General features: G+C 55.1%; 1 protein-coding gene across 1 annotated transcript in view; it reads left to right on the forward strand.

The window, feature by feature from the left end:
• Nucleotides 1–12,753, forward strand: part of LOC138447966 (collagen alpha-1(I) chain-like) — a 30,170-nt gene extending 17,417 nt beyond the window's left edge. The window contains exons 2-5 of the mRNA XM_069604494.1: nucleotides 4,336–5,704; nucleotides 5,823–6,449; nucleotides 6,535–6,862; nucleotides 11,292–12,753. Coding sequence (XP_069460595.1) covers nucleotides 4,336–5,704; nucleotides 5,823–6,449; nucleotides 6,535–6,862; nucleotides 11,292–12,753 — 3,786 coding nt within the window. The remainder of the gene's footprint in view (nucleotides 1–4,335; nucleotides 5,705–5,822; nucleotides 6,450–6,534; nucleotides 6,863–11,291) is intronic.
• The last annotated feature ends 3,361 nt before the right edge of the window (nucleotides 12,754–16,114 follow it).

Below are 16,114 nucleotides of genomic sequence, written 5' to 3' on the forward strand. Positions count from 1 at the left end.
TGTGTTATGTGGCTAGAATAGCATTTTGGTGTAGTCACTTATTACTGTGCCATGAGCTTATTTTTTTTGGAATTTTTTTTTTATGGGCATCTATAATAAAATCAACATAACATTTGTTATTATTCCATGGCTACACTGGCATTTTTGTGCAGCCAGTCTAGTAATGTGTTACCGTGGCATGACCTTATATATTGTTTTATTTTTATTTGTTTATATTTTAATGGCCACCTATAATAAAGTAGGCATGTGTTATTATGTGGCTAGACTACCATTTTGCTGCAGCCAGGCTAGCCTTTGACTTCTCTTGTAAAATAAGAATACGTGTTATTATGTGTCTAGACTAGCCCACATTGTGCAGCCGATTTGGACATTCATATTGTGATATGGCATTTTTAACAGAAAAGCCACCAGAAGTATGTCCTTATATGGGGCTGCTGCCATATATTGGCAGAGCCCACATGGGCATGTTTTCCTATAGTATCATTACTGGCATTATGCGCAAAGCAAACATGCTTGCAAAATATACTGGCATTCTTCTCCCTGTTCCAGCTGCGCTCCAAAGCGCTACCACAGACATGGTGGAGTGTCTGCCACAAATAAAAAACATTAAAAGTGTAATCCAGGACCGAGACAATGCTGACACAGTAGTTCATGCAATTTGTCTGAAGGAGCAAGAAACGGCGGGAAAACCTCAAACCAGAGGCATTGCTAGGGGGGGCTGAGGGGGTATAGCCCCGGGTCTTTTGGTTGTAGCCCCGGATAGAAGCTCAGGAGTTACAACCAAAAAGGCTAGCTAGCCCCCAGTCCTGACAGTCCCAAAATGAGCATAGCCTCTGATCTTTTCCAGCTCTAGCAACGCCCCTGCCTCTGACTATGCCACATCTGAATGGTCTTCCCAGACCCAACGTGATAACTATGAACCCAGAGAGCATTGACATTTTCTGTAGGCTTTCAATCTTTCTACCCTGTGTTGATAATGTATTGACTGAGCTGGGAAAGTGGTTTAGCCAACATGTGAAAATGGCCTACACTATGCAATACCTGGTGCCAACGTTTGTCACTCTGGAGTTTTTTAAAAAATGGAGGTAGATCTTGCAATTGTATGAGGATGATTTGCCTGGTACTTTTGAAGATGTTAACAATGAACATGAAACATTGGCATTGACATGGCTCAAGGTACCCCCTGATGAGAGGCCACGCAATATTATGGCTGCTTTCAGGCATGCAAAAGTGACATTTTACCCAAACCTACATTGCTTGCTCAAATTCTTTGTCACATTGCCAGTGACAACAGCCTCTCCAGAGAGACGCTTTAGTTGTCTTCTCAGACTAAAAACCTACCTACAGTCTACAATGGGACAGGATACCCTTTCTGGACTAGCCTTGATGAATATCTCACGCTCACTTTGTCCCCCCCACAGAAGCCATCATTTAAGAACTGGCAAAAAAGGGGCATCACCTTGAAATAGCTTTGTGACAAGTACTAGTATTATGCTGTAATAACCTTTTACAAGCAGAAAGTTGTCCCCACATTCATTTATGGTGCGGAAGCTAGAACATGGCGCCCAGAAATGTTTTGGTCTCGTATTGAAGGGTACGTCTGGAGAACTGTCCTGAACCCGCCTCAGAGTCAATCCATGTATGGCATAGGACACAGATAGGGTCTGGTATCTTTGAGCTCTTTATATATGTGGAAAATATACTCCTTCCATAGGAAAGTTTTATTGCTAACGAGAGAACACTCGATAATGAGTATTCTTCCCTCAAATCTAACTTGTACGACTAATAGGAGAATGCAGAGGTGGAGGACCAAAGTTCAGAACTCCATGGAACTCACTGGTGTAACTGAGTCTCTATTAAAAAAAACAATCCAACCAGAGCAAAAACCAAGCTCTGGCATTATGACCAGTGGTCGAAGTGTACGAAAAGAAGTGATGGATCTATGTTCCCTGCTGGTCTGCCCCCACTCCCCACAAACCATATTGCATCACACCCTCCCACACGCAATCCAAACCGCCAAACAAACAACTGCTATTTAGGAGAATGGGCAGTGCAGTGCACTGAATTACAAGCTTCAACTGCTTCCTACATTTTTATTTTAAAACTAAACCGTTTCAGAACGGTTTCTTTTTAAAATAAAAGTATAGGAACACAAACTTAAAAATAAAAAGTATAGGAGCATCGGTCCTGCCCACTTCGACCTCTGATTATGACTGGATCACCACAAGGAGAAAGGGCACGAAAATACACTTATTTAAAGAACACTCTTTTCTCCCTAAAAAAGTAAATAATATAGAATCTTATCTTGTCAAATCTCCAGCTTCAAAATTCAGAAATCAATATATGAGATTTAGGCTGAACCTATGGTATACCAACAACGTATTAGCGATGCGTAAAACCATTGTTAAAGAGAACAATTTTTGTAGATTCTGTCTGAACCTTGAACAACCTGAGACTATTAATCACCTATTGACTGCAAGTCCTGAATTGCTAAACTCAAGGGAGAAAGTATATCCGTCACTTTTTTTCTGAATATTGCTTTGTAACCTCTGAGCAAATGTGGAATGTTCTCTCTAATTGCCAACGGACATCGATGAGTTTGGCTATTGTGAACTATTTGGAATCGATAAAACTCACAGGACCGGAAACTGGGTAATACATGGGTAATACTCTGATAGGACTTGTTGAAGGTCGACCTATGTATCAGACTATGAGGATCATGCTAGGCTGTGGGGATCTGGAGTTACGTCCAAATATGAACTGTCCTCTATATGAACAACCTACTATGCTCTATCCTCTGACTCCATAGAGAACTGCTTTGTTGGCATGACCCCAGGGGTGCTTAACTATGCCGTGTCTGTATTATCTGATTATGATGTATGATTTGCCCTCTTCCTTTATGGTTTCACGAGACACCGTGCTCTAGATGGACGACTCTGACAAATTAATATGTGACTATATTGGGACCATTCCTAATTTTTCTTCCACTTTCCTGTTTTTTTTAATGTATAATAAAAGAAATAATTTTTCTTGTTTATGCTGTTTTTATTGACATTTGTAATAATTGAAAGATATATAATTGAAATGTTACAGTTTTGTATTTATCTTGTATAAATTGAAAGGTTGATTTCGATCAGCTAATTCAATTAAAAGAATGTATTATGATGTACAAGTGTTATGGTGTACAGTCTACTTTTTTTCCCTCAAGAATATTTTTCAAACGTTGTTGTCCATGGCATATAAAAATTATCAAAGCAACTAAATGTGTATGTTTTCTTTAAATCCAATAACATTGTCATTCTTACTGGCAGATTGTGCTTTAAAATGTACCATTTGATGCGTGATCCCCATACCAGATGACCCTTGGGGGTAGAACAGAGTGGGTGGAGCCTCCAAGTTAGCCCCAACCAATTTTTGTAGTGACCCTTACCATCAGCAGTCAGGCCCCCCCCCTCGAAATGTAGGTTTTGTGGCACCCCGGACTATACCTTCATTAATTGTGAATAAATGTGCGATGACCTCATGGCCCCCTCACTCCTCGCACTTCTCAAGGTTTTTCTACCTCCCAAGAGAAGGCGGCATTAGTTCTTTCTCACTTGGATGGTGGGAAGACCACTTTCATGGGTCTCTCTTCTCCCACCCTGGCCCCTCGAAGACTGTTTAGCATTCTTCTGCATGCCTGATTTCAGGTGTGCAAAACATTGAACACGTGACTCCTACTTTAATTTCCGTCCATTGGCTCCCACTTCATTTTAGATCACGTTGCCAGCTTCGCTGCATAGCCCACCTAGTGTTTGTGTTGGGTCAACCTGCTCATCTTGCAGCCACATTGAGCATTTTAGGAGGGGCTAGGGGATGTCTCCAGATCACTAGGTGTGCTGACCTTCTGCGTCGTGTTAGTCTTTGCTTTAAACATTCAGATTTTATTGGCACACCGCTTTTTAGCCTGCCTTCAGCCCAGGGATGCGCTATAAAAGCTTGCTAAATAAATAAATAAATTCCATCCTTTCAGCTGCTGCCTCAAACTTCTGGCAACACCAGACCCTTCTCCTACGGTGGACTTGGTCAATCCCAGCGCTCTGGATCACTTTCGTCTTCCTTTTCTGCCCAGCGACAGAGCCATGGGCAGCTGGGTGCGCTGTGGATTGCCAGGCGTGTGGGGTTCCATGATGGATTTGAAGTATTTCTGGCACCCGATGACTGCCATAACCCTAGGTGGGGCCCTCTGCTGAGGTAGATCAAAGGAAAGATTCCCGTTATGATCGGCGAGGCTGAGGAGGATCGCACTGGTGCCAGAAAGCAGTGGTCAGTAGTCAGTGCTGGAGATGCCATTAGAATCAAAATGGTGGTGAGGCTCCAGTGCCGGGAGGTGTGGATGGTGAGGCAGGGCGCTGCTATGCTAATGGTGGCGAGGGTCCAGTGCCGGGAGGTGTGGATGGTGAGGCAGGGCGCTGCTATGCTAATGGTGGCGAGGCTCCAGTGCCGGGAGGTGTGGATGGTGAGGCAGGGCGCTGCTATGCTAATGGTGGCGAGGGTCCAGTGCCGGGAGGTGTGGATGGTGAGGCAGGGCGCTGCTATGCTAATGGTGGCGAGGGTCCAGTGCCGGGAGGTGTGGATGGTGAGGCAGTGCGCTGCTATGCCAATGGTGGCGAGGGTCCAGTGCCGGGAGGTGTGGATGGTGAGGCAGGGCGCTGCTATGCCAATGGTGGCGAGGGTCCAGTGCCGCGAAGTGTGGATGGTGAGGCAGGGCGCTGCTATGCCAATGGTTGCGAGGGTCCAGTGCCGGGAGGTGTGGATGGTGAGGCAGGGCGCTGCTATGCCAAGGGTGGCGAGGGTCCAGTGCCGCGAGGTGTGGATGATGAGGCAGGGCGCTGCTATGCCAATGGTGGCGAGGGTCCAGTGCCGGGTCCAGTGCCGGGAGATGTGGATGATGAGGCAGGGCGCTACTATGCTAATGGTGGTGAGGCTCCAGTGCCGGGAGGTGTGGATGGTGAGGCAGGGCACTGCTATGCCAATGATGGCGAGGGTCCAGTGCCGGGAGGTGTGGATGATGAGGCAGGGCGCTATGCCAATGGTGGCGAGGGTCCAGTGCCGGGAGATGTGGATGGTGAGGCAGGGCGCTGCTATGCCAATGGTGGCGAGGGTCCAGTGCCGGGAGGTGTGGATGGTGAGGCAGGGCGCTGCTATGCCACTGGTGGCGAGGGTCCAGTGCCGGTAGGTGTGGATGATGAGGCAGGGCGCTGCTATGCCAATGGTGGCGAGGGTCCAGTGCCGGGAGGTGTGGATGATGAGGCAGGGCGCTGCTATGCCAATGGTGGCGAGGGTCCAGTGCCGCGAGGTGTGGATGATGAGGCAGGGCGCTACTATGCCAATGGTGGCGAGGGTCCAGTGCCTCGAGGTGTGGATGATGAGGCAGGGCGCTACTATGCCATTGATGGCGAGGCTCCAGTGCCGGGAGGTGTGGATGATGAGGCAGGGCGCTACTATGCTAATGGTGGCGAGGGTCCAGTGCCGCAAGGTGTGGATGATGAGGCAGGGCGCTGCTATGCCAATGATGGCGAGGGTCCAGTGCCGGGAGGTGTGGATGATGAGACAGGGCGCTGCTATGCTAATGGTGGCGAGGGTCCAGTGCCGGGAGGTGTGGATGATGAGGCAGGGCGCTATGCCAATGGTGGCGAGGGTCCAGTGCCGGGAGATGTGGATGGTGAGGCAGGGCGCTACTATGCTAATGGTGGCGAGGGTCCATGGTGGCGAGGGTCCAGTGCCGGGAGGTGTGGATGATGAGGCTGGGCACTGCTATGCTAATGGTGGCGAGGCTCCAGTGCCGGGAGGTGTGGATGGTGAGGCAGGGCGCTGCTATGCTAATGGTGGCGAGGATCCAGTGCCAGGAGGTGTGGATGGTGAGGCAGGGCGCTGCTATGCCAATGGTGGCGAGGGTCCAAAGCCGCGAGGTGTGGATGGTGAGGCAGGGCGCTGCTATGCCAATGGTGGCAAGGGTCCAGTGCCGGGAGGTGTGGATGGTGAGGCAGGGCGCTGCTATGCCAATGGTGGCGAGGGTCCAGTGCCGGGAGGTGTGGATGGTGAGGCAGGGCGCTGCTATGCCAATGATGGCGAGGGTCCAGTGCCGGGAGGTGTGGATGATGAGGCAGGGCGCTGCTATGCCAATGGTGGCGAGGGTCCAGTGCCGGGTCCAGTGCCGGGAGATGTGGATGGTGAGGCCGGGCGCTGCTATGCCAATGGTGGCGAGGGTCCAGTGCCGGGAGGTGTGGATGGTGAGGCAGGGCGCTGCTATGCCACTGGTGGCGAGGGTCCAGTGCCGGGAGGTGTGGATGACGATGCAGGGCGCTGCTATGCCAATGGTGGCGAGGGTCCAGTGCCGGGAGGTGTGGATGATGAGGCAGGGCGCTATGCCAATGGTGGCGAGGGTCCAGTGCCGGGAGATGTGGATGGTGAGGCAGGGCGCTACTATGCTAATGGTGGCGAGGGTCCATGGTGGCGAGGGTCCAGTGCCGGGAGGTGTGGATGACGATGCAGGGCGCTGCTATGCCAATGGTGGCGAGGGTCCAGTGCCGGGAGGTGTGGATGATGAGGCAGGGCGCTGCTATGCCAATGGTGGCGAGGGTCCAGTGCCGCGAGGTGTGGATGGTGAGGCAGGGCGCTGCTATGCCAATGATGGCGAGGGTCCAGTGCCGGGAGGTGTGGATGATGAGGCCGGGCGCTGCTATGCCAATGGTGGCGAGGGTCCAGTGCCGCGAGGTGTGGATGATGAGGCAGGGCGCTACTATGCCAATAGTGGCGAGGGTCCAGTGCCGGGAGGTGTGGATGATGAGGCAGGGCGCTACTATGCCAATGGCGAGATTGTGTTTTTGTTTTAAAAAAAAGAAAAGTTTCATCTGCGCTCATAGCACGTTGTTGTGCCTGCTCTCCCCTTCCCCTCCCACTTCCTGGTTCTCCTCTCCCTCCCGCCTCCCTGCCCGCCCACCCCCCCCTCCCCTTACTCTCCTCCCTCTTCCTATAACTACACCCTTTGGGGCAGGCCCCTGCCCGGCAGCCCCCTGCGGCTAAGGGCCCCAAGGCCAAGGGCAACTCCTTCAGTTGCGGCTCCCTGTGTGTCTGCAGGTGTCCGCAGGGGACGCAAGGCGCCTGTACTTTGCCATTTCCACCTTGCGCGGCCCACCCCACCTACACCTGGTCACTTCCTTTGCATGGTGTCTTCACCTCACTGTGTTCCACAGTTGAGGTAAACTTGGGTTTTTTCTCCCCTCGCAGGATTCTCTAACTTAGGTGGCCTCTGTACCTAATACTCATTTACTGTTCTGAAATGTGGTAAACTTGGGTTTTTTCTCCCCTCGCAGGATTCTCTAACTTAGGTGGCCTCTGTACCTAATACTCATTCACTGTTCTGAAATGTGGTAAACTTGGGCTTGCCGCTCACGTCCTGCCTGCATGCTTCTCGTATCGTCTGTCTTCCCGCCCCCACACTCCCTCCTACTCCATGGTGCTCTCTATCTCGCCTATCTTCTCTAACTGCTTCTCTATTGACTATCCTGCTCTCCTCACTAAATCTGGTAGGAAAAAGTTTAAAAAGGACATCCTGGTCTCCAACCCAGGCCTCCCTATCGCTGACACCTACACTAGTGCCTGCTCTAAGGAAACTCTCACTGACATCCTCTTTTTCGTGCCTTCACCTGACCTATGGACCCTTCATATGGTCTCTGTGCTCTCTCCTTTTTCCTCTTCTCCCATTAATGGTGGCACCCGTTGGGATGTCCTCTTGGCCCCCTTCCGCTCCTCTAAGGCCATCATTAATGTCTACGCTAATGGGACCGTCTTGGTCCAAGGCCCTCAGGCCAACCTTCACCTCTTTGATAGACGCTTCCCTCGCCTCATCAACTTCCTTTCCTCCCCTGCTGCCCCCCCCTGTCTTCGGCTAGCTTGCCTCTACCCTCCCTCCCTGCCCCCTCTCGCACTCCCTCTTCACCTCCTTCTTCTACACCTCCGCAGGGCGTACCTCTGATCTGTACCCCTCCCCGGAAGTCCTTCAAGGATGGCAACCTTCTCCACTTTGCCACTCTTAACTCTCGCTCTGCCATCAAGCATTCCTCCGATATCTGTCGCCTTCTTGAGGAACTGGACCTTGACGTCCTCGGTCTCACTGAGACATGGTTCACAGCCAGCTCTGTCACGAGCTTTGACACACTCCTACCTGAAGGTTACGAGATCCTCTCTGTGCCCAGGCCCAACCGTGCAGGGGGGGGGGGGTGTTGCCCTTATCTTCCCTGAGTGGATTCCTGCCACTGTCACTCCTACGCAGACCTACTCCTCTTTTGAATGTCTTGTCTGCCGACTCTCTCTCTCTCCTAGCCATTCCCTTACCGTGGCTACTATCTATCGGCCACCTGGTCAAATTTCCTCCTTCCTCTCTGAGTGGGCTGACCTCTCCTCCTCACTCTTGTCCTCTACCACTCAACTCCTCTTTCTTGGTGACTTCAACATCCACCTAGATGCCTCCTGTCCCCCCACTGGACTCTTTCGTGACCTCTGCGACTCTCTCTCACTCTCTATTCTCCCGTCTGGGCCTACTCATTCTGCAGGGCACACTCTTGATGCTCTGATCTCTTCTGACCTTCCCCTCTCTGTCCCTCTCTCCACTCCTCTCTCCTGGAGTGATCACGTTCTCCTATCCTCCCACCTCACCCTCCCTACCCCACAGGCAAAGCCACCCTCATCATTGCCACCCACCTTCTCGGTCATCCGACCCATGAAGCGTGTGTCAGTTGCGGCTTTCGCTGCCACCTTCTCGCCTCCCCCTCCCCCTTCGGCTAACTCCCACCCTGACACAGCCCTCTCCTTGCTCCACTCTGCTATATCTGATACTCTTGATATCCTTGCCCCTGTCATGAAAATCCGCCTGAAGCCCAAAGCCAAATGTAACTCCTGGTATGATTCGGATCTCGTCACCCTAAAACGCAAGTGCAGGGTGGCAGAGAGGAAATGGCGTGCTTCATGTTCATCCTCTGACAAACTGGCCTGCCGCCTGCTCCAAAGGCAATACCGTCTCTCTGTTCTCACCAAGAAGAGAGCCCTTATCCAAGCCCGCATCTCTGCGGCATCTAACAACTCGGCTGAACTCTTTAAAATCTGCAAAGAGCTTGCCAACCCTGCTGCAGTCTCTACCTCTCCTGTCCCCTCCCAGGCCCTCTGCACTGCACTGGCCTCCCAGTTCATCTCTAAAACTCAGGACATCCTGTCCTCACTCTCCTCCTATCACCTCCCCCCCTCTCTTCCCTGCTCTTCCTCTGGCCCTTCTGCAGCCACCCCTCCTCCCTCCTTCTTTGCCTTTCCCCTTTTTTCTGCTGACGAGGTTTCCAGAGAAGTCTGATCTATGAAAGTCTTGTCTAAACAGCTTCACCCCTGTTCCTCCAAAACTATCAAGGACCACATCGACTCCCTGGCTCCTGCCCTGGCTGACTTTTGCAACCACTCCTTCGCCTCTGGAGTCTTCCCATCCCCCCTCAAGCACTCCCTTGTGCACCCTCTCCTTAAGAAACCCTCTGCCGACCCCTCCTGTCCGGCTAACTATCGCCCAATCTCCATCACTCCCTTCCTGGGCAAGCTCCTGGAGAAACTGGCCATCTCCCAGCTTAGCCTCCATGCTGAAGCTGTTGATAGTCTCCATGACCATCAATCTGGCTTCAGAGCGGCCAGAAGCACGGAAACTGCTCTCCTGAACATCCGTGAAGACCTGCTCTTGAACCTCGACTCCAACACTCCGTGTGTTCTCATTCTGCTCGATCTCTCTTCTGCCTTTGACACTGTCAACCATGCCATCCTGCTCAACCGTCTCCGTGATAACCTGGGTATCACTGGTCAGGCTCTGGCGTGGCTGACCTCTTTCCTTTCCAATCGACCCTCCCAGGTCCAACTTGGGTCCTTCCTCTCTGACATCTTTTTCTCCACCTGTGGCGTTCCCCAGGGATCTAATCTCTCTCCCTGGCTGTTCAACCAGTATCTGGCACTCCTTGCCCACCACATCGCCACCCTCTGCCCCAACTTTCAGTGCTATGCGGACGATACCCAGCTCATTTTCAGGCTACCCTCAGCCTCCTCCTCTCCCTCTCTCTGACTGTCTGTCTTCTATCCAGGAATGGTGTGCTGCCAATGACCTCTGCCTTAATGCTAGTAGACTGAGATCCTACTCATCGGCACACCCACTCCCTCCTTCCCTGCAGCTCTCTGGCCGGCCTCTCTTGGCCCTCTTCCTGCTCCTACCTGCAAGGCAAAAAACCTCGGGGTCATCTTCGACTCCACACTCTCCTTCTCTCCTCATATATCTGACGTCTCCAAGAAGTCACATTACCAGCTTCACCTCCTCAGAGGTATTCTTCCCTTCCTCTCCTTCCCCCAGAAGCTCACTGTCTCCCGAGCCCTGGTTCTCTCGAAGCTGGACTACTGTAACAGCCTCTATCTTAATCTGCCTGCCTCCACTCTCCGCCCTCTGCAACTCATCCAGAACAGAACTGCGAGACTTGTCCTTGGCCTCAAGCCCAGGGACCGTATCTCTCCAGGACTGAAATCTCTACACTGGCTCCCAGTGGCTGCAAGGATTAAGTTCAAAACCCTCTGCATTGTCCACAAGGCCTTCTGGGGCCTGGGGCCTAAATACCTTCAACTCTCTCTTCCTAAATATCTTCCTTCCCGAGCCCTACGCTCATCCGTCTCCAACTCCCTCAGGGTCAGCCGCTTCTCGAAGCAACGAGCTGGGGGTAGATCTCTCTCCGTGGCAGGGGCCTCCCTCTGGAACAGCCTTCCTGCCTCCCTGAAACTTGAGGAGAACCATCCCCGGTTCCGGAAGCACCTCAAAACCTTCCTCTTCACTTCTGCGTTCTCTCTCCCTCTCCCCTGCTAAATTCTTCACCAAAACTGCACTGATTCTGCAACTGGGCCACTCTCACCGACCTCGGTCCTGGGCCCAGTCACTCTTCACTTGCACTGCCTCCCTGGCAACCCCTGCACTGCGGGACTGTCTCTGTATCACTACAGCCCCCCCCCAGCACTTGTCTGCACTTACCTTGCACTTGCCACCAGCTGGCCCTATTTATTTATTATTTTATTTCTATTCTGCTTATTTGTACTGCACTCCCCCCTCCCCCTTCCCCTTGCACTTTTTCCCTTCCCCCTACCCCTGCACTTGCGCGGTCTGAATGATACCTGGCCTAGTAGGATCGTTGTCTGTCTTCCCCTTGTTCCCCCCTCCCTGCCTCGTCGCGCCTTGAAACACTTGTGTATAGGCGCGTTACAAATGCCATATCATATCATATCATATCATACTATGCTAATGGTGGCGAGGCTCCAGTGCCGGGAGGTGTGGATGATGAGGCAGGGCGCTGCTATGCTAATGGTGGCGAGGATCCAGTGCCGGGAAGTGTGGATGGTGAGGCAGTGCGCTGCTATGCCAATGGTGGCGAGGGTCCAGTGCCGGGAGGTGTGGATGGTGAGGCAGGGCACTGCTATGCCAATGGTGGCGAGGGTCCAGTGCCGCGAGGTGTGGATGGTGAGGCAGGGCGCTGCTATGCCAATGGTGGCGAGGGTCCAGTGCCGGGAGGTGTGGATGGTGAGGCAGGGCGCTGCTATGCCAATGGTGGCGAGGGTCCAGTGCCGGGAGGTGTGGATGATGAGGCAGGGCGCTGCTATGCCAATGGTGGCGAGGGTCCAGTGCCGCGAGGTGTGGATGAGGCAGGGCGCTGCTATGCCAATGGTGGCGAGGGTCCAGTGCCGGGTCCAGTGCCGGGAGGTGTGGATGATGAGGCAGGGCGCTACTATGCTAATGGTGGTGAGGCTCCAGTGCCGGGAGGTGTGGATGGTGAGGCAGGGCGCTGCTATGCCAATGATGGCGAGGGTCCAGTGCCGGGAGGTGTGGATGATGAGGCAGGGCGCTGCTATGCCAATGGTGGCGAGGGTCCAGTGCCGGGAGGTGTGGATGATGAGGCAGGGCGCTGCTATGCCAATGGTGGCGAGGGTCCAGTGCCGGGAGGTGTGGATGATGAGGCAGGGCGCTGCTATGCCAATGGTGGCGAGGGTCCAGTGCGGGGAGGTGTGGATGATGAGGCAGGGCGCTGCTATGCCAATGGTGGCGAGGGTCCAGTGCCTGGAGGTGTGGATGGTGAGGCAGGGCGCTGCTATGCCAATGGTGGCGAGGGTCCAGTGCCGGGAGGTGTGGATGAGGAGGCAGGGCGCTGCTATGCCAATGGTGGCGAGGCTCCAGTGCCGGGAGGTGTGGATGGTGAGGCAGGGCGCTGCTATGCCAATGGTGGCGAGGGTCCAGTGCCGGGAGGTGTGGATGAGGAGGCAGGGCGCTGCTATGCCAATGGTGGCGAGGCTCCAGTGCCGGGAGGTGTGGATGGTGAGGCAGGGCGCTGCTATGCCAATGGTGGCGAGGGTCCAGTGCCGGGAGGTGTGGATGATGAGGCAGGGTGCTGCTATGCCAATGGTGGCGAGGGTCCAGTGCCGGGAGGTGTGGATGATGAGGCAGGGCGCTGCTATGCCAATGGTGGCGAGGGTCCAGTGCCGGGAGGTGTGGATGATGATGCAGGGCGCTGCTATGCCAATGGTGGCGAGGGTCCAGTGCCGGGAGGTGTGGATGATGAGGCAGGGCGCTCCTATGCCAATGGTGGCGAGGGTCCAGTGCCGCGAGGTGTGGATGATGAGGCGGGGCGCTACTATGCTAATGGTGGCGAGGGTCCATGGTGGTGAGGCTCCAGTGCCGGGAGGTGTGGATGATGAGGCGGGGCGCTACTATGCTAATGGTGGCGAGGGTCCATGGTGGTGAGGCTCCAGTGCCGGGAGGTGTGGATGATGAGGCGGGGCGCTACTATGCTAATGGTGGCGAGGGTCCATGGTGGTGAGGCTCCAGTGCCAGGAGGTGTGGATGGTGAGGCAGGGCGCTGCTATGCTAATGGTGGCGAGGGTCCAGTGCCGGGAGGTGTGGATGGTGAGGCAGTGCGCTGCTATGCCAATGGTGGCGAGGGTCCAGTGCCGGGAGGTGTGGATGGTGAGGCAGGGCGCTGCTATGCCAATGGTGGCGAGGGTCCAGTGCCGCGAGGTGTGGATGGTGAGGCAGGGCGCTGCTATGCCAATGGTGGCGAGGGTCCAGTGCCGGGAGGTGTGGATGGTGAGGCAGGGCGCTGCTATGCCAATGGTGGCGAGGGTCCAGTGCCGGGAGGTGTGGATGGTGAGGCAGGGCGCTGCTATGCCAAGGGTGGCGAGGGTCCAGTGCCGCGAGGTGTGGATGAGGCAGGGCACTGCTATGCCAATGGTGGCGAGGGTCCAGTGCCGGGTCCAGTGCCGGGAGATGTGGATGATGAGGCAGGGCGCTGCTATGCCAATGGTGGCGAGGGTCCAGTGCCGGGAGGTGTGGATGATGAGGCAGGGCGCTGCTATGCTAATGGTGGCGAGGGTCCAGTGCCGGGAGGTGTGGATGATGAGGCAGGGCGCTATGCCAATGGTGGCGAGGGTCCAGTGCCGGGAGATGTGGATGGTGAGGCCGGGCGCTGCTATGCCAATGGTGGCGAGGGTCCAGTGCCGGGTGGTGTGGATGGTGAGGCAGGGCGCTGCTATGCCTATGGTGGCGAGGGTCCAGTGCCGCGAGGTGTGGATGATGAGGCAGGGCGCTGCTATGCCAATGGTGGCGAGGGTCCAGTGCCGGGAGGTGTGGATGATGAGGCAGGGCGCTATGCCAATGGTGGCGAGGGTCCAGTGCCGGGAGATGTGGATGGTGAGGCCGGGCGCTGCTATGCCAATGGTGGCGAGGGTCCAGTGCCGGGTGGTGTGGATGGTGAGGCAGGGCGCTGCTATGCCTATGGTGGCGAGGGTCCAGTGCCGCGAGGTGTGGATGATGAGGCAGGGCGCTGCTATGCCAATGGTGGCGAGGGTCCAGTGCCGCGAGGTGTGGATGGTGAGGCAGGGTGCTGCTATGCCAATGATGGTGAGGGTCCAGTGCCGGGAGGTGTGGATGATGAGGCAGGGCGCTGCTATGCCAATGGTGGCGAGGGTCCAGTGCCGGGTCCAGTGCCGGGAGGTGTGGATGATGAGGCAGGGCGCTACTATGCTAATGGTGGCGAGGGTCCATGGTGGTGAGGCTCCAGTGCCGGGAGGTGTGGATATTGAGGCAGGGCGCTACTTTGCTAATGGTGGCGAGGGTCCAGTGCCGCGAGGTGTGGATGATGAGGCAGGGCGCTACTATGCCAATAGTGGCGAGGGTCCAGTGCCGGGAGGTGTGGATGATGAGGCAGGGCGCTACTATGCCAATGGTGGCGAGGGTCCAGTGCCGCGAGGTGTGGATGATGAGGCAGGGCGCTACTATGCCAATGGTGGCGAGGCTCCAGTGCCGGGAGGTGTGGATGGTGAGGCAGGGCACTGCTATGCCAATGGTGGCGAGGGTCCAGTGCCGCGAGGTGTGGATGATGAGGCAGGGCGCTGCTATGCCAATAGTGGCGAGGGTCCAGTGCCGGGAGGTGTGGATGATGAGGCAGGGCGCTGCTATGCCAATGGTGGCGAGGGTCCAGTGCCGCGAGGTGTGGATGATGAGGCAGGGCGCTGCTATGCCAATGGTGGCGAGGGTCCAGTGCCGGGAGGTGTGGATGATGAGGCAGGGCGCTATGCCAATGGTGGCGAGGGTCCAGTGCCGGGAGATGTGGATGGTGAGGCAGGGTGCTGCTATGCCAATGGTGGCGAGGGTCCAGTGCCGCGAGGTGTGGATGATGAGGCAGGGCGCTACTATGCTAATGGTGGCGAGGGTCCATGGTGGTGAGGCTCCAGTGCCGGGAGGTGTGGATGAAGAGGCAGGGCGCTACTATGCCAATGGTGGCGAGGGTCCAGTGCCGGGAGGTGTGGATGGTGAGGCAGGGTGCTACTATGCCAATGGTGGCGAGGGTCCAGTGCCTGGAGGTGTGGATGGTGAGGCAGGGCGCTGCTATGCCAATGGTGGCGAGGGTCCAGTGCCGGGAGGTGTGGATGAGGAGGCAGGGCGCTACTATGCCAATGGTGGTGAGGGTCCAGTGCCGGGAGGTGTGGATGATGAGGCAGGGCGCTACTATGCCAATGGTGGCGAGGGTCCAGTGCCGGGAGGTGTGGATGATGAGGCAGGGCGCTACTATGCCAATGGTGGCGAGGCTCCAGTGCCGGGAGGTGTGGATGATGAGGCAGGGCGCTACTATGCCAATGGTGGCGAGGGTCCAGTGCCGCGAGGTGTGGATGATGAGGCAGGGCGCTACTATGCCAATGGTGGCGAGGGTCCAGTGCCGGGAGGTGTGGATGATGAGGCAGGGCGCTACTATGCCAATGGTGGCGAGGGTCCAGTGCCGCGAGGTGTGGATGATGAGGCAGGGCGCTACTATGCCAATGGCGAGATTGTGTTTTTGTTTAAAAAAAAAGAAAAGTTTCATCTGCGCTCATAGCACGTTGTTGTGCCTGCTCTCCCCCTCCCCTCCCACTTCCTGGTTCTCCTCTCCCTCCCGCCTCCCTGCCCGCCCACCCCCCCCTCCCCTTACTCTCCTCCCTCTTCCTATAACTACACCCTTTGGGGCAGGCCCCTGCCCGGCAGCCCCCTGCGGCTAAGGGCCCCAAGGCCAAGGGCGACTCCTTCAGTTGCGGCTCCCTGTGTGTCTGCAGGTGTCCGCAGGGGACGCAAGGCGCCTGTACTTTGCCATTTCCACCTTGCGCGGCCCACCCCACCTACACCTGGTCACTTCCTTTGCATGGTGTCTTCACCTCACTGTGTTCCACAGTTGAGGTAAACTTGGGTTTTTTCTCCCCTCGCAGGATTCTCTAACTTAGGTGGCCTCTGTACCTAATACTCATTTACTGTTCTGAAATGTGGTAAACTTGGGGTTTTTTCTCCCCTCGCAGGATTCTCTAACTTAGGTGGCCTCTGTACCTAATACTCATTTACTGTTCTGAAATGTGGTAAACTTGGGTTTTTTCTCCCCTCGCAGGATTCTCTAACTTAGGTGGCCTCTGTACCTAATACTCATTCACTGTTCTGAAATGTGGTAAACTTGGGTTTTTTCTCCCCTCGCAGGATTCTCTAACTTAGGTGGCCTCTGTACCTAATACT

This window comes from Ambystoma mexicanum, chromosome 3q (genome assembly GCF_040938575.1).
Source record: "Ambystoma mexicanum isolate Mex_15411 chromosome 3q, UKY_AmexF1_1, whole genome shotgun sequence".
Lineage (NCBI taxonomy): Eukaryota > Metazoa > Chordata > Amphibia > Caudata > Ambystomatidae > Ambystoma > Ambystoma mexicanum.